Consider the following 25022-nt stretch of genomic DNA (forward strand, 5'->3'; position numbering starts at 1 on the left):
CTGTGGCGCAGTAAAGGCCAAACTCGCCCCGCCCCGCCCCGCTGTATTAGCCCTGAGTGTGCAAGATGGACTGAAGCCGAGGGGCTTCCCTACCTCTTTCTCTTCCCCGCAAAGGACTGGGGTCCTCAGGCAAAGGAACTGCAGGTACTCAAAAGGCAGGAGTTAGAAGGGAAAAAATATGTATATAACACATTATTTCTCTCCCAGCCAGACGCTTTAGTGTGATGTAGAACGGAGGTGTGATTTGGGAAAAGAAGAGGCAAGGTAGAAGTGCTGTGGTCCTTGAGGGTCAGGGAAACGAAAGGGGAGGCTGATGGAGGAAGGGCACAGAAATCAAAGAGGAAAGAAAAGAAATGAGGGAGACCCCCCCTCCCCCATGAAATTCAATGTCCTGAAGTGTAGAAACTAGCAGTAGGCTATTTACAGAGAGACGGGGTTAGGATTTCCAGGAGGTTAGCTTGTATTCTTGGGCTTTCAAGTAGGATCGGTTGTATTTTAGGATCCAGCATATGGTGCAGAAGACTACTGGAGAAAGAGAGGCAGAGAGTTTGGCAGAAGTAGAGATTTCAGAGACCACTGGAGAGTTTTCTGTGGCTATTTGAGGTTGTATACTAGTAAAGCAAGGTTTACAGGCCCATCTTAAAGGTGCTTTGGGTTTGAATCAGTGCTGTATTACTTATCAACACATACTACTCCTAACAAAAATGTATTTCTTGACTATTTCAATATAAATGGACTTTAGTTCACATGAAGTACGATATACTTGTAAACAGTCTACTAATATCAGACTTATAAAATGTACCTTTGAAATGTGTTTTAAAGCAGTTTTGGAAATGTTCTTAGATGGTGGAGACCAATATCATTGTAGAAGATCTCAGAGAATCTTGCCATTGTAAATTTTGTAATTTCCACTGTGTGCTTTGTTACTTTATCTTGCTAACTTACCTCCAAAGTGAAAGATTATGGATGCCAAAATTGAATAAAATAATTTAAGTTCCTTTTTATTGTAAAAGGACACCCCATTAAAATTACCCCATAAAAATTTGCTCTTCGCATTTGTAAATGATACATATTTGTGTGTGACATTACATAATCTTTCATACCTTTCACTTTGGTGGAATGGCAAATCAATAAAAACAAATCCCTCACAATAATTGTTATAGGCACATTACAAAAATGCCACTTACTAAATATGGATATTAGAAATACACTGTAATATGATGGTGTTTTATTTATCAACTCTCTTAGCAAAAGTAACCTTTGAAAGATGGTAGAATCTTCAATCAGCTTGGATTTATGTCTTTGTCCTAGGATGAAACTCCTAGATTTTTAAGTTTTATACCAAACTGTGCTGTAACCAGCAGGAAGGTGAGAGCAGTGTTATAGGCATCAAAATCACCACTCAATTTGGCTCTCATACCTGTTCACAGTTAAGGTTAAGGTCATCATTTCATGGGGGGAAAAAGAGGCTTTTGCCAGGCTCTCTAACTGGTTTGATTGTACTATCTTTGAATATATACAAACATTAAAGGCTTTAAGAGATGTAAGTTCATAAAGTAGCAGCAACACCTTATCTGTATGAAGAGAACTCTGGCTTAGAAGTCCAGTGCTGCTAACTAATCCACTAGACTTGGTGTCCCTGAACAGGTTCTAAGCTTCCTGGATTTGGGTTTTGTCATTTCTGAAATGGGGGAATTGGACTGTCCAAACTCTTGAGATAAATTTCATATCTAAAAGCATGAACCATGATTTTGGAGTTCTGCATTCCTTCGTGGGTCATTTGCATGGTTGTGTATAGAGACAGTAACTTACAAAATATAAGAAACCTTGACCAATAATCATCATCTGACATTCACTGAGTAATGAATTCCGTGTTGAATTAGGGTTCATACAATTTATTAGGGTATGAAAAACCAAGTATAATTGTTACCTAAAAATCATTTATCATTTCTTTTTAGCTAAATATCCATCATTAACTCTTCAGTCCAAATTAAAATTTTCTCACCTTTTCACTTCACAAATGGTGAATATTTGATATATCACACTGCCCAAAACACTGTTAGGCCTCAGTGGCTTTGTGAGGTTGTTATGAAAGTAGATAGTTTCAAAAGTCATAATTGCTGACAGTTACAGTGGATAAAGGAGAAAAGAGAAAAATGTTACTTGGTTGTGTGCCAGTATCATTTGCCCATTTGGTTTTTTGAAGTCTAGTTAGGATACAGCTCTAAAAGACACCAAAGGATTGTCAGGATTCCGCTTATTATAAGTCACCTCCTGATAAGATCATTAAATGTGATTTGAAAAAGCCTTTGCTGATACATTTGTTCTTTTATTTTCTTTCCTTTTTTTTTTTTTTTTGATACTAGGGATTGAACCCACGGTACAACTGAGCTATATTCCCAGTCCTTTTAATTTTTGCACAGGGAGAGACAGGGTCTCACTAAGTTGCTGAGGCTGGCCTCAAACTTGAGATCCTCCTGCCTTAGCCTCCTGAGTCACTGGAATTATAGGCATTTGCCACTGTGCCTGAGGCTTGATAAATTTTCATCTCCTGCTAAGATTCATGGATCTTGTCTCTCCTGGGTTGGCAATGGGCAAATGTAAATGGAAATCAGAAATTGTCAAGGAATATCAGAAACTGTAAAAAATGGGGTGTGAACAGACATATGAAAAAATTCAAACATATACACTCAATACACTCAGAATTCATGGTAAGGGGGGGTCATGAGATTTTGTAGAACATATTTCATTAAATGAAGTTTTTAAAAAATGTTCAATGGCTCAATGATTTGGTGTGATTTGGGAAAAGAAGAGGCAAGGTAGAAGTGCTGTGGCTCAAACATGAATTTTCACCCAGTAATGATGTTATCTGTACTCATAGTAAAAACCAAAACAAAAAAATAAATGAAACTCCCTGTTCATTTGCTATTTTCTTTCAAGAAAAGGAAATTATGAAATAGTTGTTGTTTTAGATTCTTGCTTTTTATTTAGTTATTAATCCTTTTGCATAGCACTAGAAGTGTTTTGTTTTCATATTGTTCAATATAGTTTCAAGTCATATGTTAGTAAGTCCACCGTAAGAAAACCTAGTTACTAACCTTTCCTTCATTTATTCAGGAATCACTTAAATGAATACCTGTGTATGTGTGCCAGGCACTAGGCTTAGTGCTTAAAGATACACAGACAAAAGACACAGCTATACCGAAGAGCTCAATAGTATTTCTTAATATTAAAACTACAAAATAAACAAGTGGGAAAAATGTAGTTTTAAATGACTAATTGTGCTCCTGAATGAATTGTGTTCCATTGTTTATTATAAATCTGCATTCTGATCATGGTGGTTTATATAATAGAGGCATACTAATGCACATTATATTTTCAGTCTAGTATATTTGTGAAGAATAATTAGTAAACTGTTAGAAATATTTTTTTTTTATTTTGTATTTCACAGGTTGGGGATGTCTGGAGAGAGGTTAATGAACATTTGTTAGTTTCTGGCCCTCTCTCTTTGGTGTCAATATATGAAAATATTTACTAAGCTTAAAGAATAACTTAAGCAAGTTTCCTACCATATTCATTATATCTGTGAGAACTTTGATTCTTTCCCATCTGAAAACCAGTCTTACAGATCCAGTCACATTTATTAACCTGTTGGAATGAATGGCATGTATTTGGTGGCTTTCTGATGCAAAGTAGCTGTCATGGGATCAAGTAAGTTAATGGATTACACAGGACCTAATTCAGTTTCTGACTTCAGAAGCATAAACCCTGAATTCACTAGCCACAAAGGTTTATGATTATAAAGGTCAAGGTTTAGTTGAAATAAAAATGACATAAATGTATAACATTATATCTAGTACTTTTCAATTATTTTGTTAATTCCTTTTTATTTTGTAATTATTAATGTACAATGGGAAATGTCATTATCTGATTGTGATAATTTCTGTAAATTAGCCAAAACTTGGTAAACTAATGAATCAGACACTAACCTAATAACCTGAAAATTTAAGGATATTAGATGGCTTTATAGCTTTGAGTGTTCATCACGTTGACCAGTACAGATTTGTATTTCTAGCACAATTAATCTTTCTGAAAACTCCTTAAGAGGAGTGTGGTCTTTAAAACACCTTGGCAAGATTAACACAATTCCTCATTCTTCTATATCTTAGTATTGATGTGCTCTGGTCATTCTTTCCTGAGGTTATGATGGTATGCAAAAGATTTCAAAGGTCAAGCCAGCTTTTACCAAAAAAGTCCTGTTTATTCAAGAATGTTTGAGAGAGATTATCTCTAAAGATGTAATCATGGAGAATATAGCACATGCACTCTTTGCACAATTAAAATGCATATTTCTCAAACTTCTCTGTGACTATGTTTATAGTATTACAGCCAACACTTTTGAGGTTTGCTCCATTTTGGTCACTTTATTTTAAACAGGATGTACAAGAAGTTCTTTACAATCCTGGATCTCTTTGCATCAAGATCAGTTAGACTATGAAATTCCCATTCAGCAATGAATTAAAACAGCTAATAGCAAGTTCTTGCCATAGATATATATATGATTTGTCCTTAGGAAGAGATTTGATGTTTTTATAACTAAACCTAATTGTTATTTAAGAAATGCAAGTAAGATTCATTTTATTCATACAGCCAGGTATATGTAGAATCACCTAATTTTAAGAAATTTAAACTGATTATCAGGCTAATCAAAGAACATTTCATAAAACAGAGAAAATTATATTTCCCCAAACTGAATAAATATGGTAATCTTCTGTTTCCTTTCCTCAGACATCCTGTAACATTTATAATTCCACAAACAAGTGTGGACCAAATTCATTTTTCTTTTCTGATCCAAGCCATAAGTGTTATATTTTTGTCACAAAAATCTATTTCATTTTAAATTTTCTGGTGTTATCTAGTAGTATTAGATAGGAGAACGTATCAAATATGATAATTTGGTTTTAACATACAGTTGCATTTTTGGAAGCAGAAGATAGTGATATTTTGCATTTTCATAATAGTGTAACTCTTCAAACTAGGCCCAACCTAACAAAAGTCACTAAAATTAACTTTCTATCAAATGACTCCATCTTATTTTATTTCATTAAAGGCATATATTGTGGTATAAGCTGAATCAAATATTTTTATATCGTAATCCTCTAATGCCCAAGTCCATAGAACATGAGCTGTTCGTATTCATAATTATGGTTTACTGATTAGTATTTCTCTGATATTACTATTGTCTTTCCCTGGACTACTACAGTTATTTTCTGGACCAAATCCAACTGAATCTAGAATTATATCTTTTAAATTTTAGTCACCCCATTCATTTATTTCCTGTAACCTCCCTGGGCCTTAGCTTCCTCATTTATGAAATGAGGACATTAGGATGGATTCATCCTGAATTGGAGGCAGTTTTGCCCCTCAGGGGACATTTGATTATGTCTGGATATGGTTTTGTTTTTTACAACTAGGGAATGCTACTGACATCTTATTGATAGAGGCCAGGGATGCTGTCAGATATACCTACAATGCATAGGACAGCCTCTCACAACAAAGAATCATCTGACCCAAAGTAACAATAATATCAAGAATGAGAAATTTTAGACTAGATGATCTTTCAGATAACCTGACCTGAACTAAAATGTTTATGCATAATATTAAGTAAAAACTCAAAAGTGTTTGGATTGGTAAAAAAGTATACTTTTATTAAAGTGTGTACATGTTGAATGAAAAAAACTTTTATCTCATTTAATATTTGCCAAATCCTTGGAATTACATATGCATTTCTGTACTTCTTAGATGAAAAATCAGTTTAGAGTAATTAAATAATTTCTTGAAGTTTATATAGTTACAAGTACAAATGGGATTTGAATATATTTAAACAACTCAAAAGCTTAATTTGTTTTCTCTTACTACCCAGTGAATAGGTCATAGTTCTCTCCCATTCCAAATTATTATGAAAGCTTTATTTTTTTCAGATCATGTAAATATTTCCTGTAGTAAAGAAATAAAGAGATAAACACCTTTATTTTTATTTTTGCAGTGCTGGGGGTTAAACCCAGTGACTTGTGAATGCTAGACAAATACTCTGCCCCTGAGCCACATCCCCAAACCAACAGTTTTATTAATAGAACATTGGGGTTGATTCATTCTCCCACCAAAGGCTAAAGCCACACTTAAATGTAATAAAATACATTACATTGAATTATGAACACTCTTGTCAGATTCCATTTATAATTTGTCACAAAATTACTCTTTCATTCAAATAATCCTCATAAATATTTCTCAGGAGGTTCACTTACACTGTGGTAGCAAACAAAAAACGTTTATCACTTGCTCTTGCATTTTCTTCTCAGTAATGGGTTCACTCTGGGGCACTTGTTTTCATGCACTGATTCCAGAAGAAGAAGGTGCTTTTATCTTTTATTTTCTCAATATTTAAAAAGTTTTGCAAAAAAATTGCCTAAGTATTTTAAGTGTGCCATTTAGTGGCATAAAAGCACATTCATAATGCAGTGTAGGCTTTACAGTGATTCATTTCCAGAACTTTTCCATTGTTCCAAACTGAAACTCTGTACCTGTAGGTAATAGTTTTGTTATATGACTATGTTTCTCCACTCTGTACAACTTTCTGACATGTCTAACTTCTGGAAAATAACATATTTAAAAGTTATGCTTAATTTGTTAACAGTTGACAACCTGAGGAAATACAGTTTATTATGACCACAAGGCACAAAGCAAAGCAGTTTTAACCCTCTTTACCATAATGGGACCATCCATTAAACATTATTTTATCTTTTCCATATCCTATCATTTTAAGCCCTTATTCCATTGCAGATTTATTTTTTCCCATTTCCACTCTAGTTTTTGTGACAGTTATTTCCTATTTCTCATTACACGTATGTTAAAATGTAAAGAAATGATGTTAGCATTAGAAATTCCTGTGTTTCAACGACAGTACATCCCTGTCCATATTTGAGAGCATTCTGTTGTATCATTAAGATCTCAATACTGTTTCACTAAAGTAAGTTTTGATTCTGAGAATAAAATCTTGCTCTGCTATCTGTTAATCTTTTCCAAGTTCATAGTAGCATAAAAATTTTAAGTACCATGGAATGAAGAACAGTTCAGAAGCACTGTGCTAGAAATATTAAAATAACATTCCAGAGATTGACTGGGGGCATTTACCTTACCATGTTCTATGACATTTATTCAGTGCAAATGAGAGATGAATTTATACTTTGCAGCATTCAGTATATTGTCATTTGATATTCTAATGTATAATCTATATTTTTTACCCTACATCTCCTAACTTCTTACTGAATTGGATTGAAAGCTACAAGACCCAACATGCTATGAATTTTGTGTATTTATTTGCAGAGAAAAAAATGAGCTCTTTATACCAATCTATAACAAGAATGTTACATGCAAAAAAATTCTTTTTTGACACTTGTCATAATGACTTAAACAATATAATTGGTGATAGAAAGGTTGTGTGTGTTTTTGCAAAGAAATATTTTGGGGAGAGCCAGCTTTAGGGTTTGGACATAGACAAGAAATTAAAGGGAAGGAAGGAGTAGGGGGAGAAATATCGATTTTTTTAGGCCCTTAAAGTTCCATGTTTACAGTAAGGCTTCTTAAAATGTTAAGTCATCTTTTTTGTTTCTGATTGTCTTATTATGTGGATGCAGCTAAAATATTTATGTCCTCTGTAAGTGTTCCACCAAAATTCTGCTTCTATACGTATTCCTATCTAAAAGAAAACTTTTTTCCACCAATTACCATAAAAAAATATAAAGTCAAGTACAACAGAAATCTGAAAGGTTGTGATATGTTCTTAGTCATACAGTAAGTAAATAGCAGGATGACAACAGTAATGCAGTCTCTTACTCTGGTGTTTTTTTTTGTACTTGGGATTGAACCCAGGGGCACATTACCACTGAGCTACATCCCCAGCTCTTTAAAAAATTTATTTATTTTGACCTGGATGGGGGGGGTCTCACTAATTTGCTGGGGCTGGCCTTGAAATTGTGATCCTCTGGCCTCAGCCTCCATGTTGCTTGAATTACAGATGTGCACCACTTCTCCAAGCTACTCTGGTGCTTTTTACAACTCTGTTTATGGAATTAAGAAACAGTGTAAAACTGAATGTAACAACTAACCAATAAATACATTTGTTTAATATTCTAATCAGTTAAGGAAGAAAAGATCTTGGAAAGACTGTAAAGAAGAAAAGAGGATGACACAAACCCCCAGGTTTCCTCATTTCTTCAGCTATGCTTTGGTTCCCATTACTAGCAGAAATAGTTTCTAAGTTCCAGTTCTTTTTTATAGACAGGGTCTCACTAAATTGTTGAGGCTGGCTTTGAGTTTGTGATCCTCCTGCCTCAGCCTCCCGAGCCACTGGGATTACAGGCATGCACCACCTTGCCTTACTCCCATTTTTCACCAGAACACTTACTTTTAATTTGTGGCACATCATGGGTATTTAGTAAATAATAATTTCTTTCCCCACCATCTTCCTCACAGCCAACATCATCTGCTTACCTGACTTCTAATTCAACATCTGTTCCCTGAAATTATCCTCCCCTCTAGGCCTTCACACTGAGACAGGCTGAGAAACATCTGTACTATGAGCACCAGTTTCCTCTCCCACTCTCAGAATTGGCTATTGGCCATTTATTTCTGGGAGTTCAAAAGTCGTGTCTCAAATAGTGGAGGAAGCGGGTAGGGTGGGTCTAAAGAAACAATTATTTAGCATATCATGAATGCTGAGCCTAGAAAGGAAGTTTCCCATTCCAGATTTTGCCACCTCTTTTTTGTTGTAACTGGGAATTGAACTCTAGAGTCTTATACATGCTAGACGAGAATTCTACCATTGAGCAATGCGTCCAACTCAAGACTTTGGCCTTCTTGAGAACCACCTCAAGGAAACCTTGGGTCAACATATATTTGAATCCTGGCTCTGACACTAAATGTGTAACTTTGGGAAAACCACTTAATCTCTCCAAATCTCACATATCACTTTTAGAAAGCGAAGATCATCACATCCATGTCAAAATTTAGGGGCCATGCAACTTGAGAAGAATTTGTCAGTACAGGGTGACCTCTAAGAAACAGTATTCAAATTACTTCTCAATAGAAATTCACCACCCACAATCCCCCAGATGACAAATTCAGAATCCAGAAAGATCTTGAAACACTAGAATGATGAACTGAATCTAAGAAGATGAAATTTAAATGGAACTAATGTGTTATGGTTTAGATAATAGGTGTCACCCCCCCCCAAGCTCATGTGTTGGACAATGCAAGAAAGTTTAGAGGCGAAATGATGGGATTATGAGAGCCATTATCTAATTGGTGTATTAATCCACGTCAATGAATTAAATGGATGGTAACTGTAGGCAGGTAGGTTATGGCTGGAGGATGTGGGTTACTAGGGGCATTCCTTTGATTTATATATTTGTTCCTGGTAAGCAGAGCTCTCTCTGCTTCCTGGTGGCTATATTCTGAGTTGCTTTACTCCACTGTGTTTCCACCATGATGTTCTGCTTCTCCTTGGAATCAAAGCAATGCAGTTGGCCATCTATGGACTGAGACATCTTAAACCGTGAGCCAAATAAACTTTTCCTCTTAAATTTTTCTTGTTGGGTCTTTTGGTCACAGCAACAAAAAAGCCGATTAAACAAAAAGTATATACTGGGTCTGTTTAGGGGTCCAGAAATGTTTCTGATTATGTAACTGTGCCCTGCAGGAACACAGATTAATCAGCCCTAGGTGAAGTAGAACCAGATATTTGAGTCAAAAGTTAGCTGAGCATGAGTCAATTGATGTGACCCCCACAAGTAGTTGCTAAGAGCCATATAAATTTTGTTTTTTTACCATAACTTTAAAAAAGAAGATGATCCCATTTTACTTGTTTGTTGTTATTGTGACCCTATTAAAGAGATTGTGTTAGTTATGAATGGCAAGGATTTAGGCAAACTAATAAGAGGACTAGAAATCATGCCATATGAACTAACTGGGATTAACTCACAAAAGGGGTAAAGACAAAGGAAAGGAAGAAAAAGCAATAGCTCTTTTAAAGGACTGAAGGAATATTAGAAGAGGGGTCATACTCACCATGTCTTCAAGAAATGAAACTAGGCCCCATGGAAGCTCTAGATGGTCCCTACACCAACAGCATCAGTATTTCCAGGGAACTTTTTAGAAATGTAATTCTTGAGCTCAATCTCAGAACTACAGAATAAAAAAAAATTCTAGTTGTGTGAATCCAGTGATCTCTTATGACAATTCTCCAGGAAATCCTGATATACACTAAAGTTAAGAACTCCTACACTAGGAAAACAACTTTCAGTTCAACAGAAGCCTGGAAAATCCTTAAAAGATAGCATTAGTTCTCAACTCTCACTATGCAACTGAATCACCCAGGAAACTAAAATAAACAATGAATGGGAAACACTTAGATTCTTATTAATTAATGTGGGATGGAGCCTTGGAATTGGCCTGTTTAAATTGGTGATTCTGACGGGCAGCCAAGGGTAAGATGATGGAAAGCTGAATGAGGTCAATAGTTATGCTTTTTCAGAGAGTACAGCCAAACACCAGCTTCTCAGAAACCTGCTTAAACACAGATTCTTGGGCTTCAACCGTGGAGAGATTTGAATAGTGCCGAGGAATTTGGGCATTCACTCATTCATCCTTTTTTTCTTCTAAAACCTTTACAGATTAGACTCAACATAGTTTAGCCTGATAAGTAACATTCTAAATGACAAGATCTTTTTACAGTTCATTTTACTCACCAAATAAATATTGGACCATCATTGTGTGTAAGAATCTGAGCCTGTCCTATAAGGAAGGGTTCCCATCATGTTGATCATCATAGTCACTTGTGGATAAATTGAACCACCCACAGAAATTTTGATTTTAATTCAGTATGTATGATTTTGAAAAGCTTCACATGTGAATTTGATGTGAAACCCCGAGAAGAATTTTACATAAAGAATTGTTGCTGAAAATTAGAGTAGAATTAATCATTTAAATTAAGAGAGTTACTATTTATATAAAATTTGGGGAAAGTATTTCAAGTCAATTTTAAGTGTGAATCATCACTTCAGCATCATCTTTTATAATTTTATGTTTTCATTTTTGATTCACTGAAGTCGGGACATCAGCACATTCATATAAAATTCTCCCACAAAGAGAATTTGCCACTGACAAACAGTTGTAGATAAATTCATTGGATGTAATGCCAAAGCTCCACCTCTTACATCAGAAACAACATTACTGAAGTTTATTTGTAATAGATGTAAAGGCTTATAATATTCACAGAAAGTTCTTATCTCAGTCTTTAATATCTTTGAGTTTTGATAGACATGACTTTCTTTTCTTTCTATGCCCACTGCCCCTCTTCTAGTTCAAGCCTCAGGTCTTCCATGGACACTTAACTGATATGCCAATTTTAAATCACTCCTTTTGTCTATTGTTTACAGAATTAAATCCAAATTCCCTAATGAATCTCATTATGATTTGACGCTATTCTTTTTTTTCCAGTGTTATTCTTCATACTCTTTTACCTTCCTTGAAATACCATTATTCTACTTTTTATAATTTTGCATGTCTTTTAATGCTTAGTTCAAATTCTGTTCTCTTCTATGAAGTTTTCTCCAAAATTTTCAGCAAGAATACACTATACTTTCTTATGCCTTATAGCATATAAAATATTTTGGTTTTCAGATTTTAGCACTTTCTATACACATATTATCTTCCTTACTGAATTGTACATTACTTGAGATTAGGAATTACTTAGTTTGCATTCCCAATAAGTAAAANATCTTTTCACTTTCTACATGTGTTCTTAACATGTGAAGTGAGTGTCTTATAGGCATCATGTGTTTGGTTCTTGCTTTTTTATCCATTCAGCCACTCTCTTTGGATTGGAAAATTTAATCTATTTATATTCAAGATAATTATTGAAATGTTAAGATTTAATAATGTCATTTTATTAATTGCTTTATGTCTCCTTTCTCTTCTTCCTCTCTTACAGTATTCCTTTATGATTGATTTTCTCTGATGTTATGCTTTGATTCCTTATATTTCACCTTTTGTGTATCTAGTATAAATTTTGCGTTATGGTTACTATAAAGATTTCAAGAACATCTCATAGATATAACAGGCTACTTAAAGCTAATAACAACTTTGATCATCTAAAACCATTTCACACTTCTTTACTCCTCCCACATTTTATATTTTTTTAGATGTTGATGGACCTTTATTTTATTCATTTATTTTTATGTGATGCTGAGAATTGAACCTGGTGCCTCATACATGCAGGGCAAGCACTGTACCACTGAGCCACATCCCCAGCCCACATTTTATATTTTTGATGTCACAGTTTATATTCTTTTATATGTGTATCCTTTAACAAATTATTGTAGCTACTATTATTCTCAAAAGTTTTATTTTTTAGCTTCATTATTAACAATATAAGTGATTTACCCACCACCATTTCAGTACTAGTGTATTCTGAATTTATATGTGTACTTACTTTACCAGTAAGTTTTACACACTCCTACATTTTCATGTTACAAATTAATATCTTTTCCTTTCAGCTGGAAGAACTTCCTTTAGCATTTCATGTAAGACAAGTCTGGTGGAGATTTATTCCCTATTTCTGTTTGTCTGGGGAAGTCTTTATCTTTAACTTCTGAAGGGCTGCTTTTGTGTGTATGTTATTTTTGGTAGTTTATTTACTTCATTATCTTGCATACATTATCCCACATTCCTGGTCTTTGGGGTCTCTTCTAGGAAATCCACTGCTGGATTTTTTTGTTATGCTGACACTCCAGCACAGGGACGTGAGCATTCTAGGCAAGCACTGTTCCACTGAGCTAGATTATCAGCTTTCACTGCTAGCTGTTTTGAAACTCCTTTGTATGTTATTTGCTTCTTTTCTCTTGCTGCTGTCAAGATCCTCTCTTTGTCCTTGATGTTTGATAATTTCATTATAATTTGTCTTGAGATACTCTTATTTGAATTGAATCTGATTTGATACCTTTGCTCTTCCAGTATTTAGATATTTATACTTATCCAAATTTGGAAAGTGTTCTTTGTTTTTTTAAAAAAAATTTATTTGTTCCTTTTTGTTATACATGACAGTAGAATGTAATTTGACATATACATACATGGAGTATAACTTCCCATTCTTTTGATTATACATGATGTGGAGTTACACTGGTTGTGTATTCACATATGAACATAGGAAAGTGATTTCTGATTCATTCTACTGTCTTTCCTATTCCCATACCCTATCCCTTCCCTTCATTCCCCTTTGTCTAATCCAAAGTATTTCTGTTCTTCATCATCCCCTTTTATTATGTGTTAGCATCCACACATCAGAGAGAACATTTGGACTTTGGTTTTTTGGGGGAATTACCTTATTTCACTTAGCATGATAGTTTCCAGTTCCATCCACTTACCAGCAAAAGCCATATTTTCATTCTTTTTTATGGCTAATATAACATTGTATATATATATATATATATATATATATACCACATTTCTTTATCCATTCATCTGTTGAAGGGCACCTAGGTTGGTTCCATAGCTTAGCTATTATAAATTGAGCTGCTACAAATGTTGATGTGGCCGCATCACTATAGTATGCTAATTTTAAGTCCTTTGGGTATATACTGAGGATTGGGAGGACTAGGTCAAATGGTGGTTCCATTCCAAGTTTTCTGAGGAAGTTCCATACTTCATTTCAGAGTGGTTGCACCAAATTGCAGTTTCAACATAAATGTATGAGTGTACCTTTTCCCTCAATTCTCACCAACATTTATTGCTACTTCTATTCACAATAATTGCCATTCTGACTGGAATGAGATGAAATCTCAATGTAGTTTTAATTTGCATTCCTCTAATTGCTAGTGATGTTGAACTTTTTTTCATATATTTGTTGACCATTCATGTTTCTTCTTTTGAGAAGTGTTTATTTAGTTCCTTTGTCCATTTATTGATTGGGTTATTTGACTTTTTTGGTGCTAAGTTTTATGAGTTCTTTGTATATCCTGGAGATTAATGATGTATCTGAGGTGCAGGTAGCAAAGATTTTCTTCACTCTGTATGCTCTCTCTTCACATTATTTATAGTTCCCTTTCTTATGAAGCAGCTTTTTAGTTTGTTATCATCCCATTTATTGATTCTTGATTTTAATTCATGTGCTTTAGGAGTCTTGTTGAGGAATTAGGTTTCTAAGCTGACTTAACGGAGAGTTGGGCCTAGTTTTTCTTCTAATAGGTGCAGGGACTCTGGTCTAATGCCTAGGTCTTTGATCCACTTTGAGTTGAGTTTTGTGCAGGGTAAAAGACAGGGGTCTAATTTCATTTTGTTACATATGGATTTCCAATTTCCTCAGCACTGTTAAAGAGGTTATCTTTTCTCCAAAGAATGTTTGTGATGCCTTTGTCTAATATGAGACAACTGTATTTATGTGTGCTTGTCTCTGGGCCTTCTATTCTGTACTATTGGTCCTCATGTCTGTTTTGGTGTCAATACCATGCCGTTTTTGTTACTATAAGTCTGTAGTATAATTTAAAGTCTGGTATTGTGATGCCTCATGTTTCACTTTTCTTGCTCAGGATTGCTTTGGCTATTCTGGGGCTCCTATTTTTCAAAATGAATCTCATGACTGCTTTTTCTATTTCTATGAAGAACATCATTGGAATTTTAATAGACATTGCATTAAATCTGTAGTGTGCTTTTGGTAATATGGCCATTTTGACAATATTAATTTTGCCTATCCACGAACATGGGCAGTCTTTCCATTTTCTAAGGTCTTCTTCAATTTCTTTTCTTTAGAGTTCTGTAGTTTTCATTGTAGACAACTTTTACCTCTTTTCTTAGTTTGATTCCCAAATATTTTTTGAGGCTATAGTCAATGGGATAGTTTTCCTAATTTCTCTTTCAGTTGATTCATCACTGATGAATAAGAACGAAATTGATTTGTGGATATTAATTTAAAATCCTGCTACTTTACTGAATTTATTTATGAGTTCTATCAGTTTTCTGGTGGGATTTTATGGGTGTTCTAAATATAGAATAATGTCATTGGCAAGTAGGGATAGTTTGAGTTCTTCTTTTTCTATTCATATCTCTTTAATTTCTTTCTTGTAATTGTTCTGGATGGAGTTTCCAGGACTATGTTGAATAGAAATAGTGAAATAGGGCATCCCTATCTTGTTCCTGTTTTTAGAAGCAATGCTTACAATTCTCTATTTAGAATGATGTTGGATATGGATTTAGCATATATAGCTTTTACAATGTTGAGGTATGTTGCTACTATTCCTAGTTTTTCTAGGGTTCTGAGCATGAATTGATGCCCTACTTTTTCAAATGCTTTTTCTGCATCTACTGAGATAATCATGTGATTCTTGTTTTTAAGTTTGTTTCAGCTTCATTGATTTCAGTTATTTCCTGTCTTTTGCTGCTTTTGGTGTTGATTTATTCTTCTGTTTTGAGGGCTTTGAAATGTAATATTAGGTTATTTATTGGGTGACTTTCTGTCCTTTTAATGAAGGACCTCTGTGGGATGAACTTTACTCTTAAAACTGCCTTCATAGTGCTCCAGAGATTTTGATAAGTTATGTCACTATTCTTATTTACCTCTAAGTATTTTTTGTTATCCCTGATTTCTTCTGCTATCCATTGGTAATTCAATAGCATATTATCTAGTCTCCAAGTGTTAGGGTAGCTTCTATTTTTTGTCATTGATTTCTAATTTAATTCCATTATGATCTGATAGAATAAAGGTATTATCTCTATTTTTTTGTATTTGCTAAGAGATGCTTTGTGGCTTAAGATATGGTCTATTTTAGAGAAGGATCCACATACTATTGAGAAGAAAGTGAATTCAGTCATTGATGGATGGAACATTTTGTATATGTCTGTTAAATCTACATTATTTATATTTTTCAGTTCTATAGATTATTTAGTTTGTTTGGAGGGTGTATCCAATGTTGAGAGAGATGTGTTAAAGTCACCCAGTATTATTGAGTTGTAGTCTATTTGATTCTTGAAGTTCAGAAGGGTTTCTTTGATGCACATATATGCTCCATTTTGGGGACATAAATATTTGTTATACCTTGTTTTTGTTTAATTCCCTTAAGCAGTATGAAATGTTCTTCTTTGTTCCTTCTTATTGACTTTGGCTTGAAGTCCACTTTATCTCATATGAGGATAGAGACCCCTGCCTGTGTACAAGATCCATGTGAATAATATTTTTCCCCATCCTTTCACCTTCAGTCTGTGAATGTCTTTGCCTAAGAGGTGAGTCTTTTGGAGACAGCATATTGTTGGATCTTGTTTTTTAATCCAGTCTGTCAGTTTGTGTCTGTTAGTTGATGAGTTTAGGCCATTTATCTTCAATGTTATTGAGAAATGATTTTTATTCCCTGACATTTTGATTTAATTCTGGTTTTGACTTTGAGTCAGTTTCTCCTTTGATTGACTATTCTTCCAGTGTAGGTTCTCCCTTTTCTGCTTTTCACATGTATTTTTCATGAACTATTTTATTGAGTATGTTTTGTAGTATGGGCTTTCTAATTGTGAATTCTTTTAACTTTTGTTTATCATGGAAGTTATTTATTTCATCATCAATTCTGAAGCTTAATTTTGCTGGGTATAATATTCTTGGAAGGCATCCATTTTTCTTTTAGAGCTTGGTATATATTATTCCACGACCTCTCAGCTTTGGGGGTCTATGTTGAGAATTGAATTGAGATCTAGATTGGTTTCACTCTAAATGTAACCTATTATTTTTCTCTGAAATCCTTTAAAATTCTATCCTTGTTCTGTTTGTTAGGCATTTTCATAATAACGTGAGTTGGTGTCGGTCTGTTGTAATTTTGTACATTTGGGGGACTTTAAGCCTCCTGTATTTGATTTTCTATTTCATTCTTTAGATTTTGGACATTTTCTGATATTATTTCATTGAAAAGATTGTGTATTCCTTTGGTTTGTATATTGAGCCTTCATCTATCCTGATAAATCTTAAATTTGGTCTTTTCAGGTTGTTCCATATTTCTTATAATTTCTGTTCATGATCTCTTAACATCATTTCTCCATGGTCATCTTTATTTTCAAGATTATGTATTTTGTCTTCATTGCCTGTCTTTCAAATGGTCTAGTCTGTTGGTGATGCTTTCTGTTAAATTTTTAATTTGGTTTATTGAACCCTTCATTTTCAGGATTTCTGCTTGATTTTTTTTCAGAATCTTTTTTTTATTGAAGTGATTTTTTCACTTCATGTATATTCTCTTTGCCTTCACTCCTTACACCATCCTTTACCTCACAGATCAGTTTAATTTTGTACATACTAAATTCCTTCAATGATATTTCTTCACAGTGATATTGATGGATTCTGTTATTGAAGTATCTTGGTTTGTTTGGGGGCAATTTGTTCAGTTGCTTTTTCATGTTGTTTGTGTATATACCCATCTAACAGTATGGATCTGAGGCAGTAGAATTTCTATCCTGTGGACTTGTAGTGTCCCTGAGGCTTTCCTGTACCTCACTGTTTATGGGGAGATAAATAATAACAACCACCAATGCAAATATACAGCTTTAAAACAAATAGCTCCTGCTATGACATTTACAATGATAATTGTCACAATAAACAGAAATGATATAATTAGTTATTGCCCACAGTAAAAATAGTAAGTTTGAAAAGGGTTTACAATTTAAAATGGTGGACTGAAAGAACAGAAGTGATATAGGGTTGGGCACAGTGTGCACCCCTGTAATCCCAGCAGCTCAGGAAGCTAAGGCAGGAGGATCATGAGTTAAAAACCAGCCTCAGGCAAAGCGATGTGCTAAGCAAATCAGTGAGATCCTGTCTCTAAATAAAAATACAAAATAGGCCTGGGGATGTGGCTCAGTGGTTGAGTGCCCATGAGTTCAATCCCTGGTACCCCACTCCCAAAAAAGAAGTGATGTAGGATGTGATGATTATGAGAGAGGAGATGAGAAGATAGAAGTAAAATTAAGGGAAGAATGAAAAAGAGAATAATAGAGATTGGCTATAAGCAGAAGAGAAAGAGAATCAAGGGAAACTTAAGAGAAGTGTGTGTGTGTGTGTGTGTGTGTGTGTGTGTATAATGTAAATTTTTTAAAAATGAAAATTAAAAAATACAAAACAAAACTGAAATATACTAATCAAACATTGTATCCTCAAAATACTGATCCATGAAAAATAACTAACTTCAAAAATGCTAGAAATGAGAAAAAACAAATATGAATATGTATTAATGTCCATGAACCATTAAGGTCACAATTAAACAGAGGAAAGCAATAAAAAGAACCTCAATGAAAAGTTAAAGAATTGTGTTGGTTGGAATTAAAAATATTCTCAGTTTCCCTTCTCAGCACTGTTTGGTGGGGTTGCTGAAGAGAGGGAGGTAATCCTGTAGGTGGAACTCATGTAGGCAGGGTTTAGGCTTAGGTGGATGCAGGTTCTTTGCTAAATGCCAATTGGTCTGGAGATATTAAATCAGTTCCCTCCAGGGCCCAGTACTTGCTGATCCACATTGAAAGACTGTATTCCAGGGATCTCTCCTGGGTTCTACTCATGTAGTCAAGGAGCCAATTCTTAGTCTACTACATCACCTGCAAACCTGTTTCCTGGTCTTGGGTACAGTCTCCAAACTCAATCTCTCCCGCCCCCACTCTTTCGAATTCCTGGCCAGATGTTTCTTTCCCCAGCTGGTTCTGCAAGCAACCTGGTTGGAGGAGTAGGAGGAGAGCCATGTGGGTTTCTACGACCTGTTGTCCCATGTGTAAACCTCTCTCCACATTTGATTTTCTCCTGGTCACTTAGGCACACTCTATGTTGTGCAATGTGGGTTTGCCAGGACTGCTTTTCAGGCCAAATTTAGGTTAGTCAGGAATTGGCTTCCCCAGCTGCCAGCTTCAATTCTTCAGCTGCAAATGTTTTTTTTTTTTTTTTCCTCTGTCCACACACAGCCAGGAGAGATGCAGTTTCCTTCCTGCATGAGGGTATTGTGTAGCACACCTTTAGGTTTAGTCAGGCAGTCTCTTTGATCTCTAAACTCTGTGTACCTGGACATGCCTCAGTCCTCCTAAAAATGTGGGTTTCTTTAATTCCCTTATCCTTCCACTTTGCTCATGGAGGGCATGCCCCAGATGGTGCCTCCAGTCACAGCTGTGGCTGTGGGGTACTGTGGATTTCTTCCTTATTTTGTTATAGCCAACCTCCCAAATCCCCAATCTGGTTTGAATGTCTAGTATTTAATTCCAGTAAAGTTCTCCTTTTTGTTGTTGTTGTTTACCCACCTCACTGAGAAGCTGCCTGTTTGCTTTCTTGGTTTCATAGTCAGGAAAGCAATCTTCTCTATTCCACCATCTTGAACCCCCCCACACACACTTTGCTTTATACTCCTTTGTCTTTCTCTTTTCCTTCATGAACATCCATAACCTGAACATTTGCTTTTTGATGCTATCTCCTAAATCCTATAAACTTCTTGTTTCTTTTCATTCTTTTTTTCTCCTCTGATTGTATTTTTTAAATAACCTTTCTTTGAATTAATAGATTGTTTCTTTCACCTGATAAAGTCTTCTGTTGATGCTATGGATTAGATTTTTCATTTCATTCATTGTATTTTTCAGGTTTTTAAAATAATATCAATCTATTTGTTAAATTTATTATTTTTGTCACATTGTTTTCTTGATTTCATTAAATTGTTTCTCTGTATTAGAGTTTTCTGAGCTTCTTTAAGACAATTACTTTGAATTCTTATCAGGCAGGAGTCAGCTATAGGGAAATTATTGTGTTCTTTTGGTGGTGTATACTTCCTTTTTTTTCTTTTCTCATTGCCTTACATTGATGTTTGTGCACATAAAGAAATATGGACTTATCCCACTCATTGCATACTATCTTTGTCTGGGAAAGCCTTCAAGAGTCAGACTGTCCAGAGATTTTGAGCAGGCCATCTGATGTAGTCCTCAGGAAGGCTTGCTGCTGGAGGCTTTGAGCAGTCTATCTAATGCCTAGGTCAGCAGGTGGGAAGGCCTGTCACCTGAGTCCTCAGGATTGGCCTGAAGCCTAAATACAGTGTGGTAGACTAGTGTGGACTTTGGGGATGAGCCCGGGGCCTGGGTCCACAAACGCAGGCCTAAATCTTGTACCTCTGCTGGCCAGCCTGAAGCCTGAGCTCACAAAGGTTGAAGTGGTGCTGGGGTGGGCCATAACCTGAACCTGCATGGGCTGGCCTAGCTCTTGGGCAAGCTTAGTACCTGGAACCATTGAAATAAACCTGGCATCTGAGTCTCTAAGTGTGATCTTTGAATCTCAATCCAAGGGGTCTAGCCTGGCATCATAGTCTACTTGAGTGGGCATAAGGCCATGGTTCCTCTGGAACCTGGGGCACAAGAACCATCCTGAAACCTGAGACTGGCCTGATGCTGGGGCCACTCTAGAGCCTGAGTCCACAGGGACTAATCTAGAACTTAGGATCATAGGTACTATCCTGATTCTTAGAGCACTGAGGCAAACCTGAAGCCTGTGGCTGTGGTGCTTGCCTGAAGGCTGGGTATGCAGGTGCCTCACTTAGAAGTTATATCCAAAATAACTACCCTAGGTCCTGGGTCTTCAGTGGGATAGGCTGGGTCCTGGATACTCAGGTGATCCTGGAAACTGAGTCTCTGAGTACATGGTTCAGAACTGGGATCTAGTGGAATATGCCTGGATCTTGGTTTGTTAGAGCATGGGGATAGAGGGGCCAGCCTGAAGGGCGAGGCTGCAAGGGCTGGAGGATCCTGCCTGGCGCTGGGTCAGGCCTGAAGGCTCAATCCACAGGTACAAACCTGGAGCCTATATCCATATCTGCCCAGGACCAGAGTTCACCTCAGCATTGAAACAACCTGGAGACTGAATATTTTATAGATTTGGAGACTGGGGTGGCAGAATCTGGACTGGGACCAGAACAGTCCTGCAAGTTCAGCCTTTTAGCACCAGCCTGGAATCTGGGACTATGGAGACCTGCTTAGTTTTGGGTTTCACTGTGGCAGACCCAGTGTTGGGGTTGAAGACAAAGTCTGGTTCTAACTTTCCTCTTCTTCCCTCATACACAGGGTATCTCTCATGCTGTACCACTTGGGATTTGGGGAGGGGTGATGCAGGTAATGTTGGTCTTTCCTGTACTCTTCAATTCATTGTATTTCTGCACTACACCCAGAAGCTATTATCTCTCAACTGATTTCCTTAGCTCTTGAAAGTATTTTCATGTGTGAATAGTTGTTCACTTTATCGTTTTAGTCAGGAAGTAGCGGGATCAAGCGCTAGAGGGTCTTATTTTTCCATATTTCTGACAGCCATCTTAATCATTTTAATTAGAAAATACTACATACTTTTTGCAAAACTTTAGATAGTTGTACAGAGAGTTAAACATTATTTTATCTCCCCTTGTTCCTTTTCTTGCTTAACTTCCCCAAATTAACTACTTTTAAATTTAGTTTACATCATTCTATACATTCCTATGAATATATGTGCATACATATATTTAATTTTTATTAGTGTTGGGGATTGGACATATTGTATTTGTAATACAAATTTTAATTTAATACATCAATGGAATCTCTTCATGAAAGTATATATGATACCAAATTGTACATTAAATGCCCAAATAATAAACAAATTTGGATATTTTGTGATATATGCCCTTTAGATAAACTAATAAACTTTGGTATAATACATTGAAGCTCTTAAGGACTTTAGATAAAAGTGTGGACACTAAGTATAAATGCAAAATTACTTGGCTTGTGTTACTTATTACATTGAAAAATACTATAGCATCAATTTCTGTATCTTAGTGTATATACTCACACACAAACACAATCTTTGGGGGTTAATATGAAATTTGTTTGGCCAAATGGTTGTCCTAGTGTTTGTACAGTGATAGAAGATATTTGCCTATGGTGGACAAAGATGATTTGTAGTTCCAGGTGATTTTCTTTTTCTTTTCTTTTCTTTTTTTTTTTTTTTTGCAGTACTGTGGATCTAACCCAGGGCCTCATACATGCTAGGCAAGCACTTACCATTGCTCCACATCACCAGGCCTCTCCATGTGATTTTTAGATAACATTGGAGTCATATCGTGACATAAGTGACAGACATAAAACAACAAATTTCTAAGATTGTCTACTATAAAACTCAAAATATCAGGCTAAGTTTTAAAACTCAGTCTTTCATTATTGATTGCCCAAATCATTCTATGAAGCTCATGAAGTTACTGATGCCCCATGACTATTCCTTTAAAATGTCATTGACTAGACTTATCATACTAAATGAATGTAACTTTTCATATTAGACATTAGAGACATTCTTAATATATGCATATTAAGTTGAATGTTTTAGAAAAAGCTGTATTACTGCAGCCTCATAAACAGTCAAACTTCAAGTGGTATATGAAATATATAGTTGAGGAAAGAAATTGGTACCTGTATGTATCCATTAAAGTGATACATTGTCTTACTTCCCTTTATTTTATTCATAGATGCCACTTGGAATGAACAGGGAAAGACTGAACTTTTTACAGATAACTTTTGTCGAGTATGTGGAGTGATGCTACAGTTCGAATCACAAAGGATTTCGCATTATGAGGTTGGTTAAGTACAGTGGTAATAGGGTTGAAAGCAAGTTTTTGAATATAGCAAGTAAGTTTCATATAAGTAATCTTATTTGATGATTTCAAGAATCCTGTGAAATGGTGGTATTATTTCCCTGTGATGGAGAATACTGGTTCAGAGAGGGACAGTAATATACTATCTTAAGTTTGGGGAATCCAGATTTAAACATAGACTGTTTCCCTATATCTATTTTACTTTCTTCACATCATTCTCCCTCCTTTATATCCATCAAGCAACTATACTATTCATCCTTATAGTAAATATTCCACGTGGTGTAGGAAACTATTAATGCAAATCAAGGGAAACTGTAGAACTCCAGGGATTTCCTTTTACAAAACAAGATGACTACACTAACAAAATTAACCAGTTATTGACTTGGTCACATGATTTTAGATACTCAAACATAAATTCTTCAGCTAGAAGAGAAAATGTTTAATGTTCTTACTCTTTTAGTTAATACATTAGGAAACAGACCCAGGGTGATTTTTTTCTTTTTAGCATTGGGATTGAACCCTGGGGTGCTTAGTCACTGAGCCACATCCCCACACCTTTTTAAAATTTTATTTAAAGACAGAGTCTCATTAAGTTGCTTAGGGCCTCACTAAGTTGCAGAGGTTGAACTTGTGATCCTCCTGCCTCAGCTTCCTGAGTCACTGATGTGTGCCACTGAACTTGGCAAAGGGTTATTCTTCATAGCTATCATTGACATGATTAAGCCTAAAGTGATTTCTTCTGATTTCATATTCAGTGTTCTTTGCTTTCATTGGATATTGTTCTACATTATACATCATTTGATGAACCGTTAAATTTCTTTCATATCTGATATCTAGGTTACCAAAAGTAATAGATATCTTTACTTTAAACAGTGTAATGCCCATATGACTTTTTAAAATACTTATTCTATTTTTGTCCATTACTAATCTTACTGGAAACTATATTTTAGTCCTTATGTTGACTAGGATTAAATTATTATAATTACTGAGAGGAAAATTTTGTTGGTTGTGGATGAAGAGCTTGGTTCAAGTCATAGCTCCACAATTGAATAGTGGTATAACCCTGGGAAAGATACTTCACCTCTCTGAGCATGTTTATTGAATCTACAAAATGTGGGTAGCAAAAGTTTTGAAGTTGCATTTATTAATATCTCCTTTTATATCTATGCTTATATGTTTAAGAAACTATTCTATACACTTTCTTCTAAAACTTTGCAAAGTTCTTCTTCATATGTCAAAGTGTTTAATCATCTGGTATTGATTTTTGTGCATAGAAGTGGATAGTATTTCTTCATATGGATATACAGGTGATACAATAGATGATATCCCAGAACTGTCTGTTGTATAGTCCATCCTTGTCCCCACTGATTTGTGGTGGACTCGTCATTGTATACTAATTTCTACCCAATGGTCTGTTTTGAGGATATTCCTCTGTTTTATTATATTGGATTGTTTCCCTATATCTACAGCAATTTCACCTTTAAGTCACAGCTTTATAAATTAAATCACAGTATCTGTAAGAGAAATTTATATTATCTGCAAAAAATGTCACAATAAAGTCAAATATAAGCCACACATTAGGTGATGTTTATAACTCATATAAATAACAAAGGATTAGTGTCTAGAATATACAAAGGATTACCACTAAGTTAGAATAAGAACCCAAAATAAAAATGGGAAAGGGTTATGAACTGCCTATAGAAGAGATACTGAATTAGTGATCAAACAGGAAATGCAGTTAAAATGATATTGTGATACTTTATATGGGTTACCATATAAAAGTGATAATATATATGGACTACCATGTAAAAACCATAATACTGGCAAAATATAAAATCTAATGATACTTAACACTTCAGAATATCAGGAGACAGAAACACTACCTTGAGAGATATAAATTGCCTCAGAATGTTACAATACCTCATAAGGTTGAAAATTCACATATTTTAGAAGCCAAGAATTCCATTTGAAGGTATCTGCTCAAAATAAACTCTTAAACATGTATGTTAGGAGATATGTTTATTGCAGAAATGTTTGTAAAAGCAAAATAAATTCACTTGATAGAGGACTGGATGGGTAGAATATGGAGTAGAATATTATATAGATGTAACATGAATGAACTAGAACTATATGTATCAATATGGATAAATCTTTAATACTGAGTGTTTTTTAAAAAAATTATTTTTTTAGTTGTTGTTGGACATAATATCTTTATTTTAATGTGGTGCTGAGAATTGAACCCAGGGCCTCACACATGCTAGGCGAGCACTCTACTGCTGGGCCTCAACCCCAGCCCCTTTAATACTGAGTTTCAAAAAGCAATTT

At 35.2% G+C, this 25022-nt stretch overlaps 1 protein-coding gene across 8 annotated transcripts in view; it reads left to right on the forward strand.

Moving 5' to 3' along the window:
* The first annotated feature begins 6 nt into the window (after window positions 1-6).
* Window positions 7-25022, forward strand: part of Zmat1 (zinc finger matrin-type 1) — a 44837-nt gene continuing 19821 nt past the window's right edge. For 2 of the 8 annotated variants that reach the window (XR_007345059.1, XR_007345063.1), the window contains exons 1-3: window positions 7-144; window positions 21151-21198; window positions 22572-22678. Coding sequence is in view for 1 of the 8 variants with exons in the window: in XM_048797329.1 (XP_048653286.1) it covers window positions 21051-21198; window positions 22572-22678 (255 nt within the window). In the remaining 7 variants the exon portion in view is untranslated. Of the gene's footprint in view, window positions 145-19676; window positions 21199-22571; window positions 22679-25022 lie in introns of those variants that run through there. The other 6 variants (XR_007345060.1, XR_007345061.1, XR_007345056.1 and 3 more) reach the window with 4 other exon arrangements.

This window comes from Marmota marmota, unplaced genomic scaffold (genome assembly GCF_001458135.2).
Source record: "Marmota marmota marmota unplaced genomic scaffold, marMar, whole genome shotgun sequence".
In the NCBI taxonomy this organism is placed as follows: Eukaryota; Metazoa; Chordata; class Mammalia; order Rodentia; family Sciuridae; genus Marmota; species Marmota marmota.